General features: G+C 32.1%; 1 protein-coding gene across 4 annotated transcripts in view; it reads left to right on the forward strand.

Annotated features, from left to right (window-relative positions):
• LOC118200795 (testis-expressed protein 2-like) overlaps positions 1-24,013 on the forward strand; it is a 71,445-nt gene that overhangs the window by 11,779 nt on the left and 35,653 nt on the right. For all 4 annotated transcript variants that reach the window (XR_015040415.1, XR_015040414.1, XM_085813882.1 and 1 more), the window contains exons 4-5: positions 10,579-10,900; positions 17,393-17,758. Coding sequence is in view for 2 of the 4 variants with exons in the window: in XM_085813882.1 (XP_085670008.1) it covers positions 10,579-10,900; positions 17,393-17,758 (688 nt within the window). In the remaining 2 variants the exon portion in view is untranslated. The remainder of the gene's footprint in view (positions 1-10,578; positions 10,901-17,392; positions 17,759-24,013) is intronic.

Here is a 24,013-nt window from a genome sequence, read left to right on the forward strand (position 1 = left end):
TGCTTCCAGATGGCTTTCAGCTTCTCTGGACATTTTGCCTGTGTGACTGCAGATTGTGATCTCTCCTATGTGAATTTTATCATTTCAGCATAACGGTGGACTACATACAGAAGTTTTCATCATCTTTTGGGAAATCTGCAACTTTGCATTTTCTTCTGAATCCATAAGGTCTCTTCTTTTTCATCTTCTCAGATAGTCTTTATTATGTCATTGTCACTCAGTTTTCCCACTGACTCCCAAGTCCTTACATACTCAAAAAAAGTAACATTATCACATTTAAATTTTTTGAATTCAGGAAAAGTTGTATTACTGTCATCACATTCTTCAATATAATTGTTCTCTTTGGCATGCATGAATTTAACATGACGAAAGCAGTTACTAATTGTGCTTTCTTTAACAGCATCCCATGCAGAATATAGATCCTTTATAGTTGTCAGCCGAGTAATGTTGTAGTTTCCACCACAATCTAAAGAAAAAAATTATTTATTTTAAGATTGTAGAGGATTCCTTGATCCATTGGTTGTAGCTTTGTAGTTGTGTTTGGCAAATATTCAACCTGTGTGGAACTTGGTTCTGGAAATTTATTGTGGCAGGTTGCATTATCCACAAATAAGAGAACTTTACGCTTTTCCCTTGAAAACTGCTTTTCTATTCCTTTTAACCAGTTACTGAAGATATCTTGTGTCATCCATGCTTTTGTATTATATACATAATCAACTCGCAATGTTCGAATTCCTTTAAAACACAGTGGATTCTTGGACATTCCAGTCACTAATAATTTAAGCTTTTCACTCCGATCCATATTAGCATGTAATCCTGCTGCTTTTACCTTTATGCAAGCATCCTTAAAATGTAATGTCTTGTTTGGCAGGAGTTTATAAAAAAATACAGCTTCGTCTGCATTAAAAATATCTTTCAGCAGGTTAAGTAGAGAAAAGCCCTTGCAGTTTCCTACCGACATTAGTGCATACATCTTCATTTACATCAGAGCTTTTGCCAAATGCAGTTTGATTAGAAATATTGTGCCTTAATTAAATCAAAAAAGCTATCCATCACTGCACTTAAAAGCTTCAATACCCATTTATTTGACTTGGCAGTTTATCAGCCTTCGTCTGCAATAGAGTTTGTTTAACAGAAAATTTCGAGATCTAGCCTCCTGGAACCATAGCAGAGCTTCTTCTAGATCTTCTTGGGACGTATTTCTCATGCATTTCCTTCCTCAAGCAAATTTAGATTTTCTTCATAAATCTAAAATTGATTCCTTGTTTTTCAAATAAGTTTGACAAGGTTTTTTTTTTTTTTTTTTTAAATTCCATATTCAGCTGAAAACTTTGTTTTACATTTGGCATTCTTTACTTTCTTTAAAATTTCAACCTTTGTCTCCAAAGTTTGAGTTTTGTACTTTCCACATGTTCCATCCTGAAGTTTTACACATTCACACATACTGAGGAAGAAAAATTGAGCACATTAACCTGTCTGAACTGCAGACATAGCTGACAGATCTCTGTAGAATCTATGGCTGATCTTTGGAATATGGTAACTGGTAGTTTGGCGACATTTTGGAGGCGATAAAGGTTACTACCTAGGACTTTGGTAATAATGTGAGAAGCACTCAGTTCCGATTACGCATTATTTTGTGTGAGGGAAATGAGAGATCATGAGATATGTCATGTGACATTAATGGACAAATTACAGTTGTTTAATCGGAAAAGGGGGGAAATCTGGAAATTTCGTATTTAGCTATATTCTGTGTTGTGTGAAACGTGACATTAATGGACGAATTACAGTTCTTTATTTGGAAAAGGGGGTTAATTTGGAAAAGCTTCATTGTGTGTTGTGTGAAATAGTGTTGATTAATTTTCGGATTGCATGGATTTTGGATTGTATTTCGGATGCTATGTAAAGTGAATTCTAAATTTTTAATGCGTTTATCTGATAATAATAATAAGTTGAGATTGTGTGAAAGGAAGGATATTACAAGTTTAAATGGCGGTGCAAGAAATATGGCGAAAAGGAGTGTAAGGAAGGGTACGTGGTTTGCTGAAAGTAGTTTGAGTATAGGTGAAATTTTATTAATTTCTTATTACTTGGTGAATAGACTTCCAGTTGACTACTGGATTTAGAAATTAGCAGTAGTACTGCAGCAACGTAATGAAGATTCTGAAGAAGATTAGTTAAGTTAGTATTTTTAATGATTTGAGGATATTATTTTTATGCATTGTTCTAAATGTAAGGAGTAAATAAATTAAAATGGTATTATTTGAAAATTGTTATTAGCAATGATTTAGTTTAAAGTAATTAGGATTGTAATCTAATTTTTATTAATTTAATGTATGTGCTTATTTATATTTTAAGTAGTGTTTTTAATTTAATTATATTTTAATTTAATGATCGTGATTTTGTGAGTTATATGTTTGTAGTATTTTGGAATATGTTTGAGTAGTATACGTTGAGTATTTTCATGCATTTTCGTGAAATTTTTCTAATTTATGAGAAAAAAGCAGTGTACATGGATATAGTGAAGAGTGTGCGCAATGCCATTTTTGTGCAATTCTGGGATTTTTTTTAAGTAAAAATAAGTCGACGTGTACATGGTTTAGTGATATTTTAATTAAATGATAGTTATTTTGTGAATTTTATGTTTGTAGGAATTTGGTATACGTTTTAGTTGAAGTAAACGTGCATGAAAATAATTTAAATATTTGACACTAAGTATTTGTAATGTTTGCGGTATGAATTCATTGGTGACGTTTATAATATAATAGATAATTTAGAGGTAAAAGCTTTTAGATATTTTATTTATTTTATACGTGGAAATGTTCATATTTGGAAAGGGTATATACTTTTCCGCGATAAGGTAATTTCGTATGTGTTCTTTTTACTGGGTTTAAAGATTCAGAAAATTGTCATTCATTTTCGTGAAATTTTTCTAATTTATGAGAAAAAAGCAGTGTACATGGATATAGTGAAGAGTGTGCGCAATGCCATTTTTGTGCAATTCTGGGATGTTTTTTTAAGTAAAAATAAGTCAGCGTGTACATGGTTTATGTGTATGTGTTATTGTGAAAAACGTGCAAGGTGTTTGCAATTGTGCACTTTTTCCCAATTTTGCAGCGAATATTTGTCATGATTAAGCAGTTTTGTTAGATAAAATTTCTAGTATAAGTGCAATTTGGCTAGTAGATTGTTGGAAAAAGTGTTCAGTAAATAAAAAGAAAAGAAACGTGTCTTTACTTCGTGAAGACAAAATGCCGGTGGAAAAAAAAATAGAGGGTTGCTGTAGCAGAGTTGGTCGCCTAATTTTCGCCAAAAAATCGCCAAGTTACCATAATCCAAAGATCAACCGAATCTATTGTAAAGATTGGTTTTTCTGAAATTCTATAAAAATTGATAACAGATAAACAAATGGTTCTTCTCTTACCCTGACCCATTCATAAAGGGTTCTGAATGAATTTGTGGTGATGGCGATAAGGAGCGCGCCTTGCGCCCTCCGATAAGTGTGGCAAGCCTAGAGGAGAAGTTTCTTACGAGTAGCGAGCAGAGCGAAACAGGCAGGCTGTCGGGGAGTATGCGCGATGTTCCTAAATAAAGCTTAATTTTTATTGTGCGCTATGTCTTGTTAATATCAATGCAGTAGGAACATAATCTGTGATATGGAACTCGAGGATTGGTGGTAAAACATATAGGAAAACACCATAATGGTAACCCGGACTGTGTTAAATCGTATGAACAGTTCTCAAGCACTTTCGGTTTTGACTACAAGCCATCACTCAAGATCTCCAAACCAGAAGTAATGGATTACATCGGTTTTCATCCTCCGGATCACAGATAAGTAGTAATTATAGATCATTTTATAATTCTGTTTTCTACTTATCATTTAATTTCATTTTCTTTAGTTAAATTTTTGCTTTTATTTTGGCTTAAAAACCTTGCACAATGTCTGTGTTTATGCCGTCCAAATTCCGGTTTATAACCGATCAGACCCATCTTTATGGTTTATTATGTGTGAAAGTACCTTTGCTCTTGCCACCCCCAAACCTATCACAGAATCCATTACTAAATATAATTATGTAGTTGCTCATCTTCCTCCAGATATTGCATCAATAGTACGGGATTTACTTATGAAACCAGACCCTGTTGATCCATATACAAAGCTCAAAACTGAGTTAATAAATCGTTCAGGAGAATCTTCTCAGCAAGAAATTCGCCAATTATTATCTGGAGAAGAATTAGGCTCTCGAAAACCTTCTGATTTGCTTAGAAATATGAAACGTCGAGCAGAATCTTTAAATGTTCCTGATAACTTAATGTTAGAATTATTCCTTCAACGTTTGCCTCCGACTTTCAGTCTATTTTGGCAGCGGTTTCCAATTTAACTGTAGATGAAGCTGCAGAAATTGCCGACAGAATTTTACAAGTAAATCCAACCCCAGGGACTTGTGCTGTTTCTCGCACAGTCGATCAGTCTCTTGAGGATAAATTATTTAAACAAATAGAAAAATTAAACAAACATATTGATCGCATTTCTCTTTCTCGTGGTCGCTCGCCAAATCGCGGAGATTGCAATAAGGAAAGAAGCAATTCCAAAAGGAGAGATTATTCTGTTTGCTGGTATCATAGACGTTTTGGGAAAAAGTGTAGAGATGACAAATGTACAAAACCTTGTTCATGGCAGGGAAACGAAACCAGCAAAGAATAGAGGCGACTTATTCTTTGCCTGAAGTTTCACGTCGCCTGTTCGTTCGTGACCGTAGAACAAACCTTTCATTCTTGGTCGATACCGGCTCTGACGTATCCTTACTTCCAGCAAATAATTCTCAAAAACGGAATTCATCCCAACAAACACTTTTCGCTGCTAATTCTTCTACTATTCATGTTTATGGTCAAAAAACACTTTCTTTGGATTTCAAATTAAGACGACAGTTTACATGGACTTTTCTTATAGCAGATGTTAGTACACCCATTCTTGGAGCAGATTTTCTCCATTTCTTTGAATTGGTGCCTGATTCAAAGAAATCAAAGATCTCAAAATTCAAAAAATTCAAAGATCTCAGAAACAAATGTCTCAAAGATTTAAAAACGCATTTTAAAACCGTCGGTTGCGTGAAAAATGCAAGCATTTATTCAGTAAAAACTGTATTTAGTGATACACCATATCACAAAATTTTAAAAGAATTTCCTTCAGTTACTAGATTACCAGATCCTAACCAGCCTGTTAAACATAACATCGTTCATTATATCATAACTAAAGGTCCACCTGTGGTTGCAAAACCTCGTCGGTTAGCTCCAGATCGCTTAAAAATAGCGAAACAAGAATTTCAAACTATGATGCAATTGGGGCATTTGAGACCTTCGAGCAGCAATTATGCATTCCCACTTCACATGGTTCCAAAAAAGGGAAGTCTGGAATGGAGACCTGTAGGAGATTATCGAGCATTGAACGCTCAAACAATAAAAGACAAATACCCTATTCCATGCTTAGCCGATTTTACTGCTGCATTGCACGGTACTAAAATTTTTAGTCATGTTGACCTGATTAAGGCATACCATCAAATACCAATTAACCCAGCCGACATCCGCAAAACCGCGATGTGCACACCATTCGATTTATTCGAAAGTACACGTATGCAATTCAGCTTATGCAATGCATCCGCGACTTTTCAACGTTTTATAGATGAAGTCACGCGGGATTTAGAAGGTGTTTACACTTTCGTCGATGACTTGCTAATAGCCTCTAAAGATTCTGAGGAACACTGCAGGCATTTGAAAGCTTTATTTTCCAAACTTCAGGAATATGGACTTTGCATAAATGTTTCAAAATGCACCTTTGGTCAAACGTCTATTGATTTCTTAGGTTTTCACCTTAGTGAAAACGGAATTTAACCTCTTCCTGACAAAGTCAAATGTATTTTAGATTTTCCTCAACCTACCACTCTCACTCAGCTTCGCCGATTTTTAGGCATGTTTAACTTTTACAGATGTTTCATACCTAAAGCAGCACATATTCTTTCTCCTTTAATAAAATTTTTAGAAGCCTATATGAATAAAAAGAAATCTCGTTTGCGTGTTCAGGATTCATCCCCACAATTAAATTGGAACGAGAATGCTGAACAAGCCTTTATTGCTGCCAAAAATGCCATTGCTCAGGCTACCCTTTTGAGACACCCTATTCCCGGAGCCCAGCTAAGCATCTGGGTAGATGCTTCAGACGTTGCAATAGGCGGCACACTTATGCAGTTGTCTCAACAAACATGGGAACCTATAGCATTTTTCTCTATGAAACTCAATAAAAGTCAACAGAAATGGTCCGTGTATGATAGGAAATTATTTTCTATTTATTCTGCAATTAAGAAATTCCGACACATGTTAGAGGGCAGAAATTTTATAATTTATACGGATCAAAAACCGTTAATATACGCTTTTAAACAGAACCCTCATAAATGTTCACCTCAACAATTGCGACATTTAGATTTTATTTCTCAGTACTCTACTTATATTAGGCATGTGCAAGGTTCAAAAAATGTCGTTGCTGATGCTCTTTCAAGAATCAAAATTGATTCCATAACAAAATCTCCATTTTTGGATTTTAAAAAATTTTCGGAAGCTCAATGGCATGATCCGGAGGTACAAGACCTTCTCAAAAACAACACATTATCTTTGAAACTGGAATTTAAACCGTGCCAATATTCTGATGGTAATATTCTTTGTGACATATCAATGGACATTCCTCGTCCATTCGTTCTGAATTCCTTTCGCAGACTCATCTTTAATCATCTGCATAATCTGTCACATCCAGGAATTGCAGCTACTACGAAGCTTATTTGTTCTCTTTATGTATGGCCCGATATGAAACGTCATATAAAAATTTGGGTGAAATCCTGTGAATCTTGCCAAAAATCGAAAATTACTAGGTATACTAAAGCACCACTGGGCACATTCTCTCTTCCTGATGCACGTTTTTCAGAAATCCATATGGATATCGTCGGACCGTTACCTCCATCAGAAGGCAACGTGTACCTTTTGACTCTAATAGATAGATTCTCCAGATGGCATGAAGCCATTCCCATCCCGGATATGAAAACGGAAACCATTTGCAGAGCCATCTTCAACTGTTGGATATCTCGTTTTGGCTGCCCATCGATCATAACTACAGACCAAGGTTCTCAAATGAGATCCGCACTTTTTGCAGAATTTACGCGCATTTTAGGTACGAACAGAATCACAAAAACAGCCTATCATCCAATGTCCAACGGCATTGTTGAACGATTTCATCGACATTTAAAATCTTCTCTCAAGGCTCACGAGACCAATAACTGGACTGAAACACTACCAGTTATTATGCTTGGTATTCGGACAGCCCTAAAGCAAGATCTACAGTCATCTTGTGCTGAACTGGTGTACGACACAACTCTCAAGCTGCCTAGTGATATGATAACGTCATCTAAGATATCTCCGTATGACACACAATTTATCACGAATCTTCGGCATAGAATGCAACAATTGAATCCAATAGCAACATCTGCACATTGCCAAGAAAAATGTTACGTAAGTGCTTCCTTAAAGTCGTGTACGCATGTATACTTACGTGTCGATCGAGTAAAGCCACCTCTGTGCCAACCATATACAGGTCCGCATAAAGTCCTTTCTAGAATGGACAAAACTTTCACAATTGATATTAACGGTCTGAAATCTACTGTGTCTATAGACCGTGTGAAACCAGCCTATTTGCTTTCGGACTCTAATTTGTCTGAACTGAAAACAAATAAAGACTTAAAGACAGTTTAGCAGAATAAATCTGCAAACGAACTCTCTAAGACACAAACTGTCACCAGATCGGGAAGACATGTTCACTTCCCTAAGAAACTTGCTTCTTACATAACAATTTAAAACATTTTTTTAAAATTCATATTTTAACATATTTCTTGTTATTTCATGTTTATTATATGTGTCAATACCTTGTTATATATTGAATTACATTTTGATCTTTTCTAATTTTATATTCTAATTTTGTAATCATGTAAAAAATACCCGACAGTACGGATCCTCTGAGATAATTTCATAACCTATGTCGTTCCTTTAAATAGCCATTAAAGGAACTGGGGGGAAACTCTGTGGTGATGGCGATAAGGAGCACATCTTGTGCCCTCCGATAAGTGTGGCAACCCTAGAGGAGAAGTTTCTTACGAGTAGCGAGCAGAGCGAAACAGGCAGGCTGTCGGAGAGTATGCGCGATGTTCCTAAATAAAGCTTAATTTTTATTGTGCGCTATGTCTTGTTAATATTTATATCAATGCAGTAGGAACATAATCTGTGATATGGAACTCGAGGATTGGTGGTAAAACATATAGGAAAACACCATAAATTCAAGGTAATAGACTAGGTCAGGGAGCTTCATCTATCAAGCACTGAGGAGAATGGGTAGTAGGACAATGGCCACTAAATGTTTAGCAGAAATGTAATAGGCTAGGAATGCAGGCAGGAGCCTTTTTACATAGAAAAGTAATTTGCATGATTTTGACACACAAAATAATAAATACAGTGGAAATTTTAGCAGTTAAACAAGGGAACAGGATTTTTTTTTTTTTTTTTTCAAATCTTTAGTTTGAATTAACAGAAGTGATAAAAAATTTAGTTCAACTTTATGAGATATTTTTAACTATATTTCCAAAACAAGTTTTGGATTAGTTCAAATAACCAAATTCGAATGAACGAACAACTATTGTATATGTATATAAAATATGTAATATTTCTTTTTATGTATGCACTTTCTACTAATAAATACAGTCAAAAGTCATTAATCCGGACACCCATAATCCGGACCTCAAAGCTAAAAACTTTCTGCGCATGTGCCGCGTTGACACATGCGCATAGGCATTTACGCGTGCGCGTAAGACCTTTACGACTGCGCATATGCGTGTGCGCAAGCGCAGAATACGCTTTCGCGTGCACGTTTAATGTATAACGGACAGTATAAGCTAAAATTATCTAATTATCTATTTCAGTTAATGTTGATGATTGCGTTGTTCCTTAATCTTCCAATTGGATGCCGCTTATTATTTTTTGCACACTGTAAGAGCAATTTTATAAAAGTAAACTTAAACTTTCGATTATGTCAAATAGAAATTCCGATGCTGGAGCTCCCAAAGGATCTACAAAACAAAATATGTTTCGATGTCCATCAAACAAAAAAGTGGAATTCCTGCAAAAAATGGATAAAGACATGAAAAAGGTGACAGAGAGGTTAGTGAAAACGAAAAAATTTCGATTGACAAGTTAGTCGGTATTCTCGGCACAGCAATTACGGGACTTGAACAGCGGAACTTAGTAACTGAACAAGAAATTATGTCTGTTTATAGAATTAAACAGCTTATTATCACATAAAACGAAGTAACTTAAACAACTTACATTGAAAGAAATGTTTAATAAAGTAAACAAATAAATATTAAGCTTTTTTTTCGTAAATTTTGATACCTTTTAGATCATAATTGTTCTTTATTTCATAAATTATGGTTTCATATTTTTAATTTTAGAATTTCTGCATGCCATCTTACGAGATTTAAACTGATGATCTATAATCCGGAAAAATCGATAATCCAGAATCGCCGTTTTCAGTTTCATCTGGAATCCATGTTTTCAGTTGCCAAGGTTATGATACATCACTCATAGCAAATCGCTAATTGATGCTCCCTAAGCTTTATGATGATAGCTACGAACTTGAAGGTTTTTGGATATTGTAAACAAAACGTAAAATTTTCTAATTAATGGAATTTGTTAAGAAATGGGAAGTGGTAATAAACATAGTTGATATAACAGAAGTATTCCATTGCAATGTTAATGTCCTAATAATCAATCAATTAAAAAACAGCAAACTATGTAATATGGTTTAAAATTTAAAAAAATATCGCTACAAATCATAAAAAAGAATGGTGACAGAGAGGTTGATATGAATAAAAAAAAATCATGAACAGTTTAGTAAGAATTCTTGACAAGATAGTTAACAGGACTTAGTAATTGAACAAGAAATTATGTTTATCTGTAAAATTAAAGAATTAGCATAAAAGTAAAGGTAGCAACTTAAAATAACTTACATTGAAAGAAATGTTTAATAAAGTAAACAAATAAATATTGAGCCGTTTTTTGTTTTGTTTTTCTTAAGGTCATAAATGTTTCATTGTTTCGTAAACAACTTTTTCAGACTTTTAATTTTATAACTGCTACGTGTCGCATTATTGGATTTAAACTGATTATCTAAAATGTTGAATCGCCAAAGTTCCTGCAGGTCAGAATCTTAGACTTTGATTGAAACAGATCATCATTTTTTCATCATCATCATATTTTATTAAAAGCTGTTGTTGTCTTGTCCATATTACATGGAACAATGGTTGCCAGAGCCTACTCCAAAGAGAGTTTAGACTTTTAATATTATTAAAAGCTGTTATCTCCATCAATAAATTATGGAGCAATAAATACATTTGTTCATGCACTTCAATTAAGTGAATTTATTTATTACCATGCTGTATTGTTTAGCATATGCTTTAATTTTTCTATTATTTTAATAATTTACATTTTTGTTTTCAGTATTTGGAAGAAGAAATACCCTATTTGTGTCATTTTACCTTTGACATCTGAAAAGTCGCTTTCTATTTCTGATAATTCTGAAGACTTGGATAAAACTTGTACTGATTATTTCTCATTTGTTCCTTATGAAGATGGACTATTTGAAAGCACTAAACAAAAAGCAATGTACTTCTTTGCATTAACTGATCGTGAAAAAGAATCATGGTTTTGGGCTTTGCATAACAGTCTTGCTGAATGTGATAAAAATTCCTGTATGCAAATTCTCTCTCAGTGTGATGCTTCCCCAAAGCATGATTTATCAACCATCAGCTATTCTTCTCTGGTAATGTATTAGATATATTTTATTTAATTTGTGTATTTCTTATTTTAAAAACTTAGAAACCATATTTCTTGAAAAATAAGAATGTATATTAATTTTAATATGTTTAACATATCTAGTTCTCATCTTAGAAATTTTAATCATATATTCTCACAAATTGAGTGGGAAGATGTCATGGTGGTTAGAGTTGACTTTGGGGTACCCCTTGCATTATCGCGAAGTTGCTGTTTCATTTATTGCCAAGTTGTTTCATTTATGGTAGCCTGAGTAGTTGAATATTATGGGAACCCTATTATGACATAATCATTGCGTTAATTTCGTAGGGACTTGTGGTTGTGTGTGTGTTGGTTAAGAAGTATATTGCTTGTTTCGGGGTTTAGACGGTAAAATGGTTGAATGTGGTAAGATTAATTTGAAGTTTCTGTATGATTTCGAAAGAAAGGGAAAAAGAGCATTACTTGACTGGTGTATAAATGAAGGTTTACTTAGTAGCCATTATAAGGTGTCCTGTTTGTAGGAAGAAAATGCATATGGTTGAATATCATTATGAATGATATTTTTGGCTCTTATTTTGTGAATTTATGTGGCGATGCCAGTATACAGATTCTAGTTCAGATAATTTTAGGAAATTTTTGGATGCTGTTAAAGAATTTTCTTTGACTGAAGAGGTGTGAATTCGTAAATAAGGTAAGTGGATATTTCCTTTGTGTAGTGCAAAGATGAATTTCCTTTTTCATGTTATTTCAGTGTTTGATTTAAAATGTAGTTTATTGAGATTATATATATATTTTATTGGCTGCTCCTTTGACTTTTGAAGTGCATATAGTTTGATGTGTACATGGACAAACTCAAGGGAGTGCGCAAAGCTTAGTTTGTGCAATTCTCTGAAATTTTTTAAAGTGAAAATTGGTCGATGTGTACATGGATAAAGTCAAGGGAGGGCGCAATGCCATTTTTGTGCAATTCTGGTATTTGTTTTAAGTGAAAATAGGTCGATGTGCACATGGATGCCGAGTTTGTACAATTCTCTGTCTTTTTATTTTGGCTTTGTGTAGCGGCAATTTAGCCTAGTTTCTGCAATTATCTGATTTTTTTTTAAGTGAAAATAGGTCGATGTGTACATGGGTAAGTCAAGGGAGTGCGCAATGCCATTTTTGTGCAATTGTGGGATTTTTTTTTAAGTGATAATAGGTCAATGTGTACATGGATACCAATGCATGGAGGAAGTATTTTATTATTTATATAACTTCAAGAGTCTGATGAACTCTTGATACTGAAAAACTAAAAATCATTTCAAATAATATGAACAAGTGCTGGATTATTAACATTTTAAAATGAAATGGTTTAGGTATAAGTTAACATATATGGTATTGATTGTAAATCTTATTTGATGTTGTTTATTTAAAACTATGAATCTTTAAAATCCTTAGCAGCGCCCTTGGTATTGATTATGCAGTAAAAAGTTATGTTTAAAAGGAACTGAATATTGTATTCCATATTGTTAAATGTACTGTTAAAAAAAAAGAAAGCATTTGTTTCATGTCTTTATCAACTTTTCTTGTTAGAGTTACCTTTTTATATTTATTTTCAAAAATGCTTTCCTTTTCAGTTAAATGCTAAATGATACAGAATTTCCATAATTAAATTTTAATCTATATTTTATATTAATTTAAATCCCACAAGCAGTGAAGATTGTTCTTATAAGCACAAGCTGTACCTTCCTAAGTTGGGAATAAAAAGAAAGATTTAATAGGAAGATTCTTTAAATCTTCTTCGGAGTTGGAGGTACTTTAAATAGATTGAGCAACAAGGGGTTTGACCTTCACTTTGGACCAAGCTTTGTTAAATGACTACAATTTTGTTAAATGAATACATTGGTAAACAATGTATAAATGGTAGTAAATAAAATTTCTGCTTTCAGATTTAATCATTAATCATTTATTCCTTAAATAACATTCCTAAAAATTTTGATAAATTTATAATTTTGCATAAATCATTGATTTAAGTTTTTTAGCATAAAATATTTAAAATATTATGCTTGTAAAAATCAGGTTGTTAAATTTTATTGAAAATAAAGTGGAATGTAAAATATATCCAAGTGAAAAGCTTAATTATGCATAATAAAATGTTTGCTTTGATTTGGAATTATTGCTTTTAGTACTATACCAATTTTGAAATAACCTTATTTGTGTCAAAATAGTATTTTAAAACAATGCTTCGTATAGATCTAATATATATCTATTTTTCTGACACGAAGAACATAAGCTGAATTTTGTCATGACCAGCTAAAATGAAAGGTACATAATTATCCCTTCATTTTTTGACACTTTGGGCTCTACTCTTATATGCGCTCTAAGATCACCAAATGTGGCGATATGTGTTTTGTGCTGGTTTTTGGCGCGATTGCATGTTGTATGGCAACCCTTTTGGCATTGAATACTCTTTTGCTGGAGTGTTTTAATTGCTCGTTGGTTCATGTCGTGCATGTTTTGAAATGGCCTATGTTGCAATGTGAGACGTGGTTGCAAGAGGGTCTGGGAGATTATTTTTAGTGGCTGTGCATGATAGAAGTAAGGAAACCCTGATGCAGCGTATTGAAGAGTGGATTGAGCCTTGTACAACTATTTTTTGGATGGCTGGAAATCTTACAAGAATTTAGGAAAAGAAGGTTTTGAACATTTGTTTGTGAACCATAGTATGAATTTTCTGGATAGTGTGTCTGGCTGTTATATAAATACGATAGTGATTACATGGCGGCATGAAATTGGTATTTCTGCTTTTCGAAAAAGCATTCATTCATGGTAAATCCATTTTATTTTATTCTTGTTCTTATTTTATAAAATGTTATGTTCATTGTTTTTTTAGTATGAATTTTTGTTGTTATTGTTTTTTTTTTTTTTTATTGTTTTAAATTTATTTTAGTTATTTTAGTTTATTTTGTTGATTAGTGCGTAGATTGTGCAATTCGTAGATGTTTTTTAAAGTTGAAACAGAACACTGTGTACATGGTATTCCTTGAAATTTATTGTTATGTTAATTTATTAAAGCGAGGTGTGTGTAGTTCGTAGATTCTTTCGCTGCCTAGATTGTGCAATTCGTAGATGTTTTTTAAAGTTTAAACATATTGCTGTGTACATGGATTCTTGTCAAATATTTTTGATTAGAAACTTTACGTTTTTGCTATCTAAATTTTTTGTTTTGGATTTTTAGCTTAAATTGTGTGTTCAAAACGTGGTTTTTGCATGTGCGAAAACCGTATTTTGGTAGACATTTTAGGCTTAAAGTGCAAAATGTAGACAACAAATTTAAATTGTAATATTTAAAGATTCCACACTGTGGAATTTCTTGCCAAAAGGTGAGAAATTTGGCGACTTGAGGACGCATATAAGAATAGTTCCACACTTTATATATGGTTTTTGCTTTGCTATTTTGTAATATTTTTCTCATATAGAATTTGCTGGAGAATGACATTAATTTTTCTCTTTTTTTTACAATGCAATTAACAAGCTTTAAAGATCTAAAAATTTAAGCTTTTCTGTACTTCCAATATTGCAACTTGATTAATCAATTTTGTGCTAAAACAAATATGATGGTTTACCAGTTAATAATTTTGTTTTGCATTATTTCATATGACTGTACAAGTAAATACATTCATGTTTATTGCAGGTACAGGAGTAGGTTTACGATTTAGCTGATCTTAGGTTCAAGCTATTCTGTTGATGCTAAATTATAGTGTTTTCCTGTATTATTATGACAGGCACAAATATGAGTTATGCATTACCAAAATTTTGCTGTTCTAGGCTTTAGCTTATTTTAACGTGTACGTAAATTCACCCCTGCTTTTGTGTAAGGATTTTAAACATGTACATAAATCCCCCCTGCTTTTGTGTAATAATTTTAATTGTTATGCATAATGTTATTCTCATATTGCTGAGTGTATTGCATGTAAATGTAATCCACAAAGCTTGGGACCAGAGGTCATGCGGATTTTAGGATTTTGCAGATTTCAGGACAGAAAAGATAAATCGTAATATTCACACTAAAAGTGCAAAATAAATAAGACGTATTAGATACATTTAATTAAATTATTATATACATTATTGCAATAACTTATTACATGCATTAAATATTATTACATATATAAATTGATTATATTATTCATTGTATTATATATACACAGTATCGAGGTTTGCCGATTTCGCCTCGTGCAAAGATTTCCGGTTTCGGATTCCGGTGTTAGAATCACTGTTGCTGTAAAATTTCAACAGCTTTTCTTTATTTTTCCATCTATCATACACAATCGTATTGCAATTCCATACAATTCTGCTATAAAATGCACCTGTCTCCATCTTTTGCAGAATTGCACTTTTTGCATTACTGTCAATGCAACGTGTTTACGTTTTTTAACATTGCAAGCAGTAAAATCATGAGTGCGTTCCTTATCTGTAATTGTATTAAAAAGGGCTGAAATTAAAAATATTCTTAATTTATCCACAAAATATCAGATAAAAAATGGCAGCACTAGATAATCTCGTGAAATAACAAAGAAATACAACAATGTGAATCGTGAACTTGAATGAAGAGTTGAGGGAATTGTCTGCTTTCTTATCTTGATGCAAATTAGAGGAGAAAAAACTTTTATCATGCTGTCAATAATTTGGTATTTCCATCATGTCTCATTATTATTCGGTAATTATGATGTCATTATTCGGTAAGTATTTTTTCTTCAATATTTCATACTCAGTGTTGCGGTTTCCAGAACCTATAAACTGAATGTTAATATTTTTGAGAAGCAACGCGAATTTCAAGAGTTGGCGAATTTCAGGTCGGCGGATTTTCGGTATTTGACCGTATTAACATAATGAGATAAACTTCAGAACCTTGTAGACTTTTCATAATGTACAAATGTAGTTGTTTAAAAATTTAATAATGGCAGATATTTGCTTTTTTAAAATAAATTGAAGCAAACTTCTTTCTTTTAATAGACTTTTTTATTATTTTAGGTAATTAAAGACATTTGTTAAGCAAGCAAAATGATATCAGACATGATAAAAATATACAGCTATATATTTACCATTATATGTATCATCAGATAGCTATTTTATGGAAAAGGCATCAATACATGAAAAAAAAATTAAGAACATGAAATTTGTATAACTTTTTTTTTTAAATTAATTTTTGGGGGTCAAAGAGAGATTACTTTTTAGTTTGTGAATAAGACCTTAATATTTTTTCAAGGCAAGTGTAGTATTAATTTACTTCTAGATGCTTTAAAATTTCAATGCTTTTGATTCAAAACTTTGGTACTCTTTGATCACCTGCACTCCGTTTGCAGAAAGTCACCCACTGTTGGTGATTAATTTTTTGGGCAAGCTAAGATGCCAAAGACAGCAGTCATTTTGTAAATGGTGGCACCCTGAGAATTACATAAAACTTCCATCTATAAAAAATTTCGCACAAAATATCTATAATAAAACACTTATATTTTTTGTACTTTTCTTCTCATATACTCAGTAATCTGTTTTGGTTTCAAAAAAAAAAAAAAAAAGAAAAAAAGAAAAAGAAAAAGGTCGCAAACTCGACATCACACACAACTTGACACTGCATGTAATGTTGTTTCTCCCATGTTGATTTCCTTTTGTTTTATGTGGATTTGTGTTTAATTTTAAAAAAAAATCAGGTGATTTCACAAATTTGACATCATACACAAATTTCAATCCATAAAATTTGATCATTAAAAAAAAAAAAAAAAAAAAAAAACTTCATGGAATGCAGATTTTTTGCTTCCTGTATTGTTAAACAAAGTGCCATATTTTTGAAGAAATCCATCTCTGTCTTTTTCATCTATTGGCAAACTCTGCAGTCCCATTATGATTTCTCACAAGGAAAAAAATAAATTAATGCAACAAAAACAAACACTAATCAGATAAATGACTGTTGAATTTTCAGGCAGATATCAGCTCGGTTGCTGCATGCACGCATACCTGTTTTTCCACACAAACACATTTTGACAAAGTCGTGGGTTGCCTATTTTGGCAACATACTACATTGCCTCATAAATACTTTTCAGGGGTTGCAGATAATCAGAAAAAAGCAAAACTATAGATAATAAAATTAAGGGAAAATCATAGCATGTATCAGATATCTAAGTTTGGGAAAGGGAAAACAGATGGAAATTTTAAAAGAAATTTGTGAAGAATATACATGCAGAATGTATCTGAGAATGCAAAATTGCTAATCTTCTAATTAAGAAGTTTAATTAGTTTTCAAAATTAAAATTTTAAACTGCATATAACTGTTGTTAAATTGTTTGTTTGTTTGTTTAAAAATTATTTATTTAGAACTATTATTTTTATTTAAAACTTAATATCTTGATATAATTTTAATAATTTTCAGAGTTTAATAATTTCCAAAATTCAATAATTTTCTTTTAGTTAGGTATAAAAAGCAAGTAGTGAAATTTCTTTCATTTTTTTTTTTCTTTTATCTTTCTAGCTGGAAATGAATTCAGATGAAAATTTGCCAGAGGATGGTTTTGAAATGGATTCAGAAGTAAAATTAAGCAGTAAAACAAAAAATGTTCTAAATTTTGATTATTATATGACTACACTCTTTGAAAATTATAAAAAGAAAATCAACATTTCTGAACATTCTGGAAGTTTTGAAGATCATGTACTTGATTCCAAACAGGATATGCACAAAGAATACAGTTTCTTATCAAATAAATTAAAAATTTCTGATCATTCTTCTGTGGATTGGCTAAATGTAGCTCTTGGTCGCCTTTTTTATGACTTTCTAACTCAAAAGTATTGGTCTGATGACATAAAAGCAAGAATTCAAAAGAAACTAGACAAGATAGAAGTGAGTCTTTTGGTTTTCGATGTAAAAGTTTATCATTGGTATTTCCTCTCCCAATAATGTTAATATGTCATTTCTTCGTTATACAAAGATTCTGAAAAACTAATTCCCCACCCCCAAAATTTCACACTTTAAGATGGAATTTAAATTTTGAAGAAGGAAATTTAGATTTATCAAAGCTTTTTATTCATATTTTTAATATTTTGCAAAAATCTGGCTAGTTGATAAATTTGGGTTATCTTTTATTACGAAATAGGAATGTAACAACCCTGAGATATAAAAAGATTACATGCATCTTCTCAGTATTTAAACCTTTCACATTTGTTTTTTGATAGGAATCTTTTGGTAAGTTAATAATTAATAAATATATGTGTTTTATTTGGATATTGTTGATTCTCTATCTTATCTGTCTGTCTATTTACATCTCTGGTACACAAAATCTGTTTAATTTCGTATTACCAAATGTTTAGAATTTTGTTCTATGTTTCTTATTTAAAGCATTTGTTGTTTTATAATTTATATGTAAGTGTGCCAGAGTTGCTTAATAAGCAGCATAATAGTGGAGATACAGTGTTGTTGTATGAGCTGATGCATAACTTACCTTGCAGCCCATCACAAATGACAGGTAGGCTTTAAAACTACTAAACTTTCAGCACATGAGAATAGAATATACGAGTTAAAGAGATAAACTGATGGTAAATATTTTTTTGTTCTGGTATGTTTGTGTATTCATATTAAACTAAAAAGCAGAAAAAGTTCAACAAAGTGATAAACTGATGTTAAATATTATTTTGTTCTGGTATGTTTGTGCATTCATATTAAAAAGCAGAAAAAGTTCAACAAGGGTTAGAAATGTCTTATTTAAAACCGTTGAGGTAGGAAGAAGGAGGGAGGCCTAACCATTTCTCCTATGCAATGGCTTGAAGGAATGAACTACCCCTCCTGATTCTTAAAACATTATTCATTTACTGTTTTACCTAATAGATTTAGCTCACTGTGGAGGTAAAAAAATTTAAAATCTTTATATGTATTTTCTTTACCTAGAGTATTAGCTGTGTACTTTTTTTTAAAGCTAAATTTCATTCTAATTCGTATTAAATGTTAACTTTTTGTGTACTCAGAATAGTTTTAATGTGAATGAGATATTTTTGTTTATTACAATAGACAGAAATTTTAAGATAATTGTATTTTAACAATTGACAAAAAAGTATAATCAAGTTTTTTGCATCATTAATATTAATATCAGGTATTATTTCTTTTCTCATTACTGAAGATTTTCAAAATGCTTTCTAAAATATGAGAAGTTTTTTAGCTTTACTAAAAAACTTCGTTTGCATTTTTAATCTTTTAAATCAAAAATGATATTAGTATTATGATTAAAATTAAAACTGTGCATTACTCTGTAAATTTAAAAATATAGAATTTAAAATAAAATGTACAACAGATTTCTTCCCTCTGTATTAAAAAGGTTGTAATACATTCAGAAACTTTAGATAATTTGAAAGTTTTTATGAAATTTATGACATGGAATTTCATTATTAGTAGTAATTATAATAATGCAATGTTTAAAACATTTTACATGACTTCATTAATTATAAGAAATTTATTATTTTATTTTCAAAATTCTATAATTGTAGTATTTTAAGCATTTGTTTTCTGAATTCTGGTTCTTGTTTGAATTCTGTCTGTATGTTTATATATTTATTTTATTTGTATCTTATCATCTAAGGGAAATTTTCCAAAAGCCTTTTTGTGCATTGGATGTAATAATAATAATAACAATAAAATAAATAAATAAGTGATTAACAGAATGGGCAGTTCAGTATGTTGTCATTGTGCCAAATAGAAAGGCTTTTAATTTCTTTCATGTAGTCTTATGCATAGCCAGTTCTCAGAATGTTGCCATTCAGTACAACATAGCATCTTTATAATTTGTCTTTCAAATTTAAACAGTTGATTATTGATTTGCAAATAGTGATTTAAAAGCAATAAACAAACTTCCTGAGAATTTAAATCTTTACACTTTTTTCTTTTAATATAAATAAAAGTATAGTGGAATCTCGAGATACGAGCATCTCTATATACGACAAATTCGAGATTTGAGGAAAGTATGAGCAAAAGATTTGTCTCTAAATACGAACAATGACTCGAGTAATGAGAAATGAGCCAGGCCATTGGTATGCATGGTGCCATTTCCCAATCTAGCTCAACTCGGGGGAAATCCCTCTTCAGATAACTCAGTGTTCTTTGATCTATGTGTCGATACCTCCCAAGAAGATTATTGCCTCAGATAGTGCTGCAAAGAAAAATAGTCATTGAAATTAAGAAAGAAATCATAGATAAACATAAGTGTAATGTAAGAGGGACGGAATTGGCGAAGACTTATGGCCTTTCGACATCGGCAATCTGCACTATTCTGAGGAAGAAATTAAGAAACTTGATGTAGGCAAGGGAGTTACCATTACTTCCAAGTACCATGCAAAATTCCTAGAAGCTGTTGTTGGTGTGGATTAACAAGAAGCAGTTAAGGTTGTTGTCAGAAGCTATCATAATTGTAAACTTTGGTTATATTATTTACCAGTGTTATTTATTAGAAAAATTGATTTTTATGTTGATGTTTTTGGGGGTGCGGAAAGGATTAACTGGACTTTCATTATTTTCGATATGGAATTTTGTTTCTAGATACGAAAAATTCGCTATACGAGCTCAAAGCTGGAATGAATTAAACTTGTATCTCAAGGTTCCACTGTATACTTCATTTATAAGTGTTATTTACAATTCCATGAAACATTTTTAAAATGCATGACAAATAAATTATGCAGCTGATATAAAATTTTGCGATTTTAAAATAGAAGTACAAAATAGTAATGATTTTCTCTTTCAACATTCCAGTTGCTGTTTAATTAACTGAGACAGGCCATTATCAAGATAATCTGTAAACGTAATTAAAATTTGTCATAAAGATAAGAGATCATTTGCAAGACTACATCAAAGTTTTCAGAAATGTATGTTGGACACACAGGATAAAGGGACACTATGGATATCCCTATATCCAATTTAATTCCAGTTGCTTTTTCTTATGGATTTTTTATAAGGATATTGCCTTTGTGCTTCATACCATGCTGATTTACTAGATTTTTTCAACTGTATCACTGATGTGTGGCTCTGGTTCACTATGATATTCTGATCATGGATGAAATGAATTCTTACAAAGATGTGTCCTGCAGCAACAGTTGAACATTTGCAAAGAATGTAAAAGTGGTACTTAGTAGATTTTCCACTGTTTCAGGATAATAAAATTTAGTATTGATTGCATACTATATATACTATGAATTAAACAAAATATTTCATGAATTTATCAATAACTCTGTATATTCAGCTCATAATTTTTATGAACATTTGCAGCTTTATTGTAACTAATAAAAGATGTTTATAATGCCATATATAACTGATGCAAATTTTTTTCCAACTTTTAATACTTTTTAAAATTTTTTAGTAATAAAGCTTTTTGTGAGATGCTAAACTGCTAATATAGTCTTCAGAATGTATTTTCTTTTTAAATTTTTGTTATTTATTATTGGTCCAATTTTCTTCTCTTTTGGCTTCAGTTTAGTTAAGATACATATTAACAATTATTCAGTTGTTTCATCCATAGAAGTAGAAAACTTTTTTCCACTATGAGGGATCCAGTTTTTAAGTTTCTGGCTGGCCACCAATGTAGTGGCACTGGAAAAAAACAAAACTGCTATATTTCCTTAGATTATAAGCTATACTTTAAACGGGATGAAGAAGGGCTTATTCTGTTTTTGCCTCCCTGTGTAAGACAGATAATATTCATAATACAACCTAAAGTCTAATTGGTTATCTTTATAGCATAATGATGATTTGACTTACTGTATGTATATCATGTTATTTTGTTTATTTATAAATAGGGAGTGGTTTTACCAATTTTAACCTCTTCAAAAATTGAGAGGGGAAAATTATATGGTGCATAGCACTTCTGAAGGCTGAGTTAAAGGAAGACGTTTTCAGATTAAAAATAGGATATAAATATGATTATTCCAATATTACTATTTAATATTACAGACCTTAATTTGAAGCTATAGTGCTAGAGCCTTCATGAAAGGCAGTTATAAATCTTAAACAACAATAAATATGTAAAACAATAGCTAATAATCAATCAAAATAAAATAAAATATTAAGACATAAATAACTACTAGTAAATTAAGTTGCATTAATAATAAATAATTAGACGATTAAATAATTAAAATATATGTCATAAATATTAAATAGAAGGTGAGTAATTTAATGATAGTAAAATATTATTTTAAGGACTTAAATAAATATGTTGAACAGCTCACTTTGTTTTACAGGAAAATTAATTCTTATTCTGACAGCTAATAATTTAAAGATTAGGTCATTTCATTTGGGGCTGTAGCTGGAATTATGATTTCTTTCAAATATTGAGAAGTTCTAAAGCTTGGCTCTATTTGGCTTTGAATGAATTTAAACATTGATTTTATAGTTAGAAAAAAAAGTCAGTTTCAGTTCTGTTCTTTTACTCACATGTTTTCCATATTACTACCATTACTAAGATTTTCTATATCATATCTTAATAATGGAATATTTATGTATGTAAATGTGGCATATCAGTTTAGAAATTAAGCCCAAACTTATATGAGGAGAAATGCATTAAAGAAGTTAAAAATATGAAATAGTTAAAAGATGTAAGATAAAGTAAAGGGTGTAGTTAGGGTAATGAATAGATTTGTCTTAAAAATTTCTTTACATGGATAACTTAAATAATTTGCATCCGCTGTCTTCATTCTTCATTACCAGATGACTCTCAATTTGACTTTTCTTTACTGAACCTCTGCTATGAACTTAGCAGAGGTTCAGTAAAGAATGCGTAATGAACCTTTGCTATGGCTTTCATTATTGTATTTTAAAGATTGAACTGAGTTTGATCAAGCAGGATAATTTTTCATTTATGAGGGGTGTTCAAATGAAAAGGTACGAAATGACACTTTGGGTATAATTGAGTAAGTAATCACCGAAGGCATGAGCACAACTGTCCCACTGTTTCTCAAGCTGAAGGATTTCCTGTTCCCAGAATTCCTGTGACTGTGACAGGAGCCACTGTGTTCTTCATTTTGTCATCTGAGTTGAAGCGCTTTCCTTTGAGATGTTTTTTAGTGGACCAAACACATGTAAGTCATGACATGCCCAGGCTGTAGGGTGGATATTCATGCTGCTCCCACTTGAACTTGGCCATTACACATTGTATGAGCTTGGATATGTGTGGATATGCATTATCATGGAGCAGAATCACTTCTTTCATCAGCAGCCCAAGCTGTTTGCTCTTGATGGACTTGCATAGTCTATGGAGTGTCTCACTGTACATATCACTGTTAATGGTTTTCCCATGTTTAAGGAGTTTGATGAATATCAGACTTCAAATGTCAAAAAAGATGGTTAGCATCACATTGCATGCTGAGAGCGCACAACTTGGAATTTTTTTAGAGGGAGGTGACAGGACGTGCTTCCATTTTATGCTGTCCTGCTTTGTCTCTGTCTCGAAGTGACGGCACCAGCTCTCATCACCAGTAATGATCTGCTTCAGGAAAGTGGAGTCTTCATGATATCATAACAGGTGTTGCAGTGCTAGCCCCATACACAGTTCCTTTTGTGGTTCTCTGAGCTTCTTTGGAACCCATTGCATGCACACCTTCTGGTAACCCAACCTGTCGTGTACAGGTTCACACTATTCACTGTGTCAATGAGTTTGGCCATGATAACCATGTTTGCCTGGCTTGGTCTCACATCATCTATCAAACACTCCTGGCCTTCATGAAAAAGAGCACTCAACGTTTTCACTGACTTTGTCGGGCACATGGTCTCCCATGTGTACCACCACCATCTAGTGATGAAGATTGACCAATTTAACCCCTTCCATGGTCATATATCTCATAACACCTCTGCTCCTCCATTATCAAATTTTGCAGTGTGAACTTCATGATGTCCTTGCATGCATTGCCACATCAACTGGACGGAACACACAACTGCCTGCTTCTCTCCTACATCATGTGTGGGTGCCTGTGCATGTGTACAACCATGCCAGACGCTACACTCATGTCCCTAGATATCTCACTAGGTTATCTCAATGCAGCATATTCGAATTTAAACTGGATTGGTTGATGTTTCGTGCCTTTCCATTTGAACGCATCTTGTATATTACCTTTCTTCTCCTAGGAAGAT

The sequence above is a fragment of the Stegodyphus dumicola genome, chromosome 3, assembly GCF_044657685.1.
Source record: "Stegodyphus dumicola isolate Sdum_Otavi_A_Nest chromosome 3, ASM4465768v1".
In the NCBI taxonomy this organism is placed as follows: Eukaryota; Metazoa; Arthropoda; class Arachnida; order Araneae; family Eresidae; genus Stegodyphus; species Stegodyphus dumicola.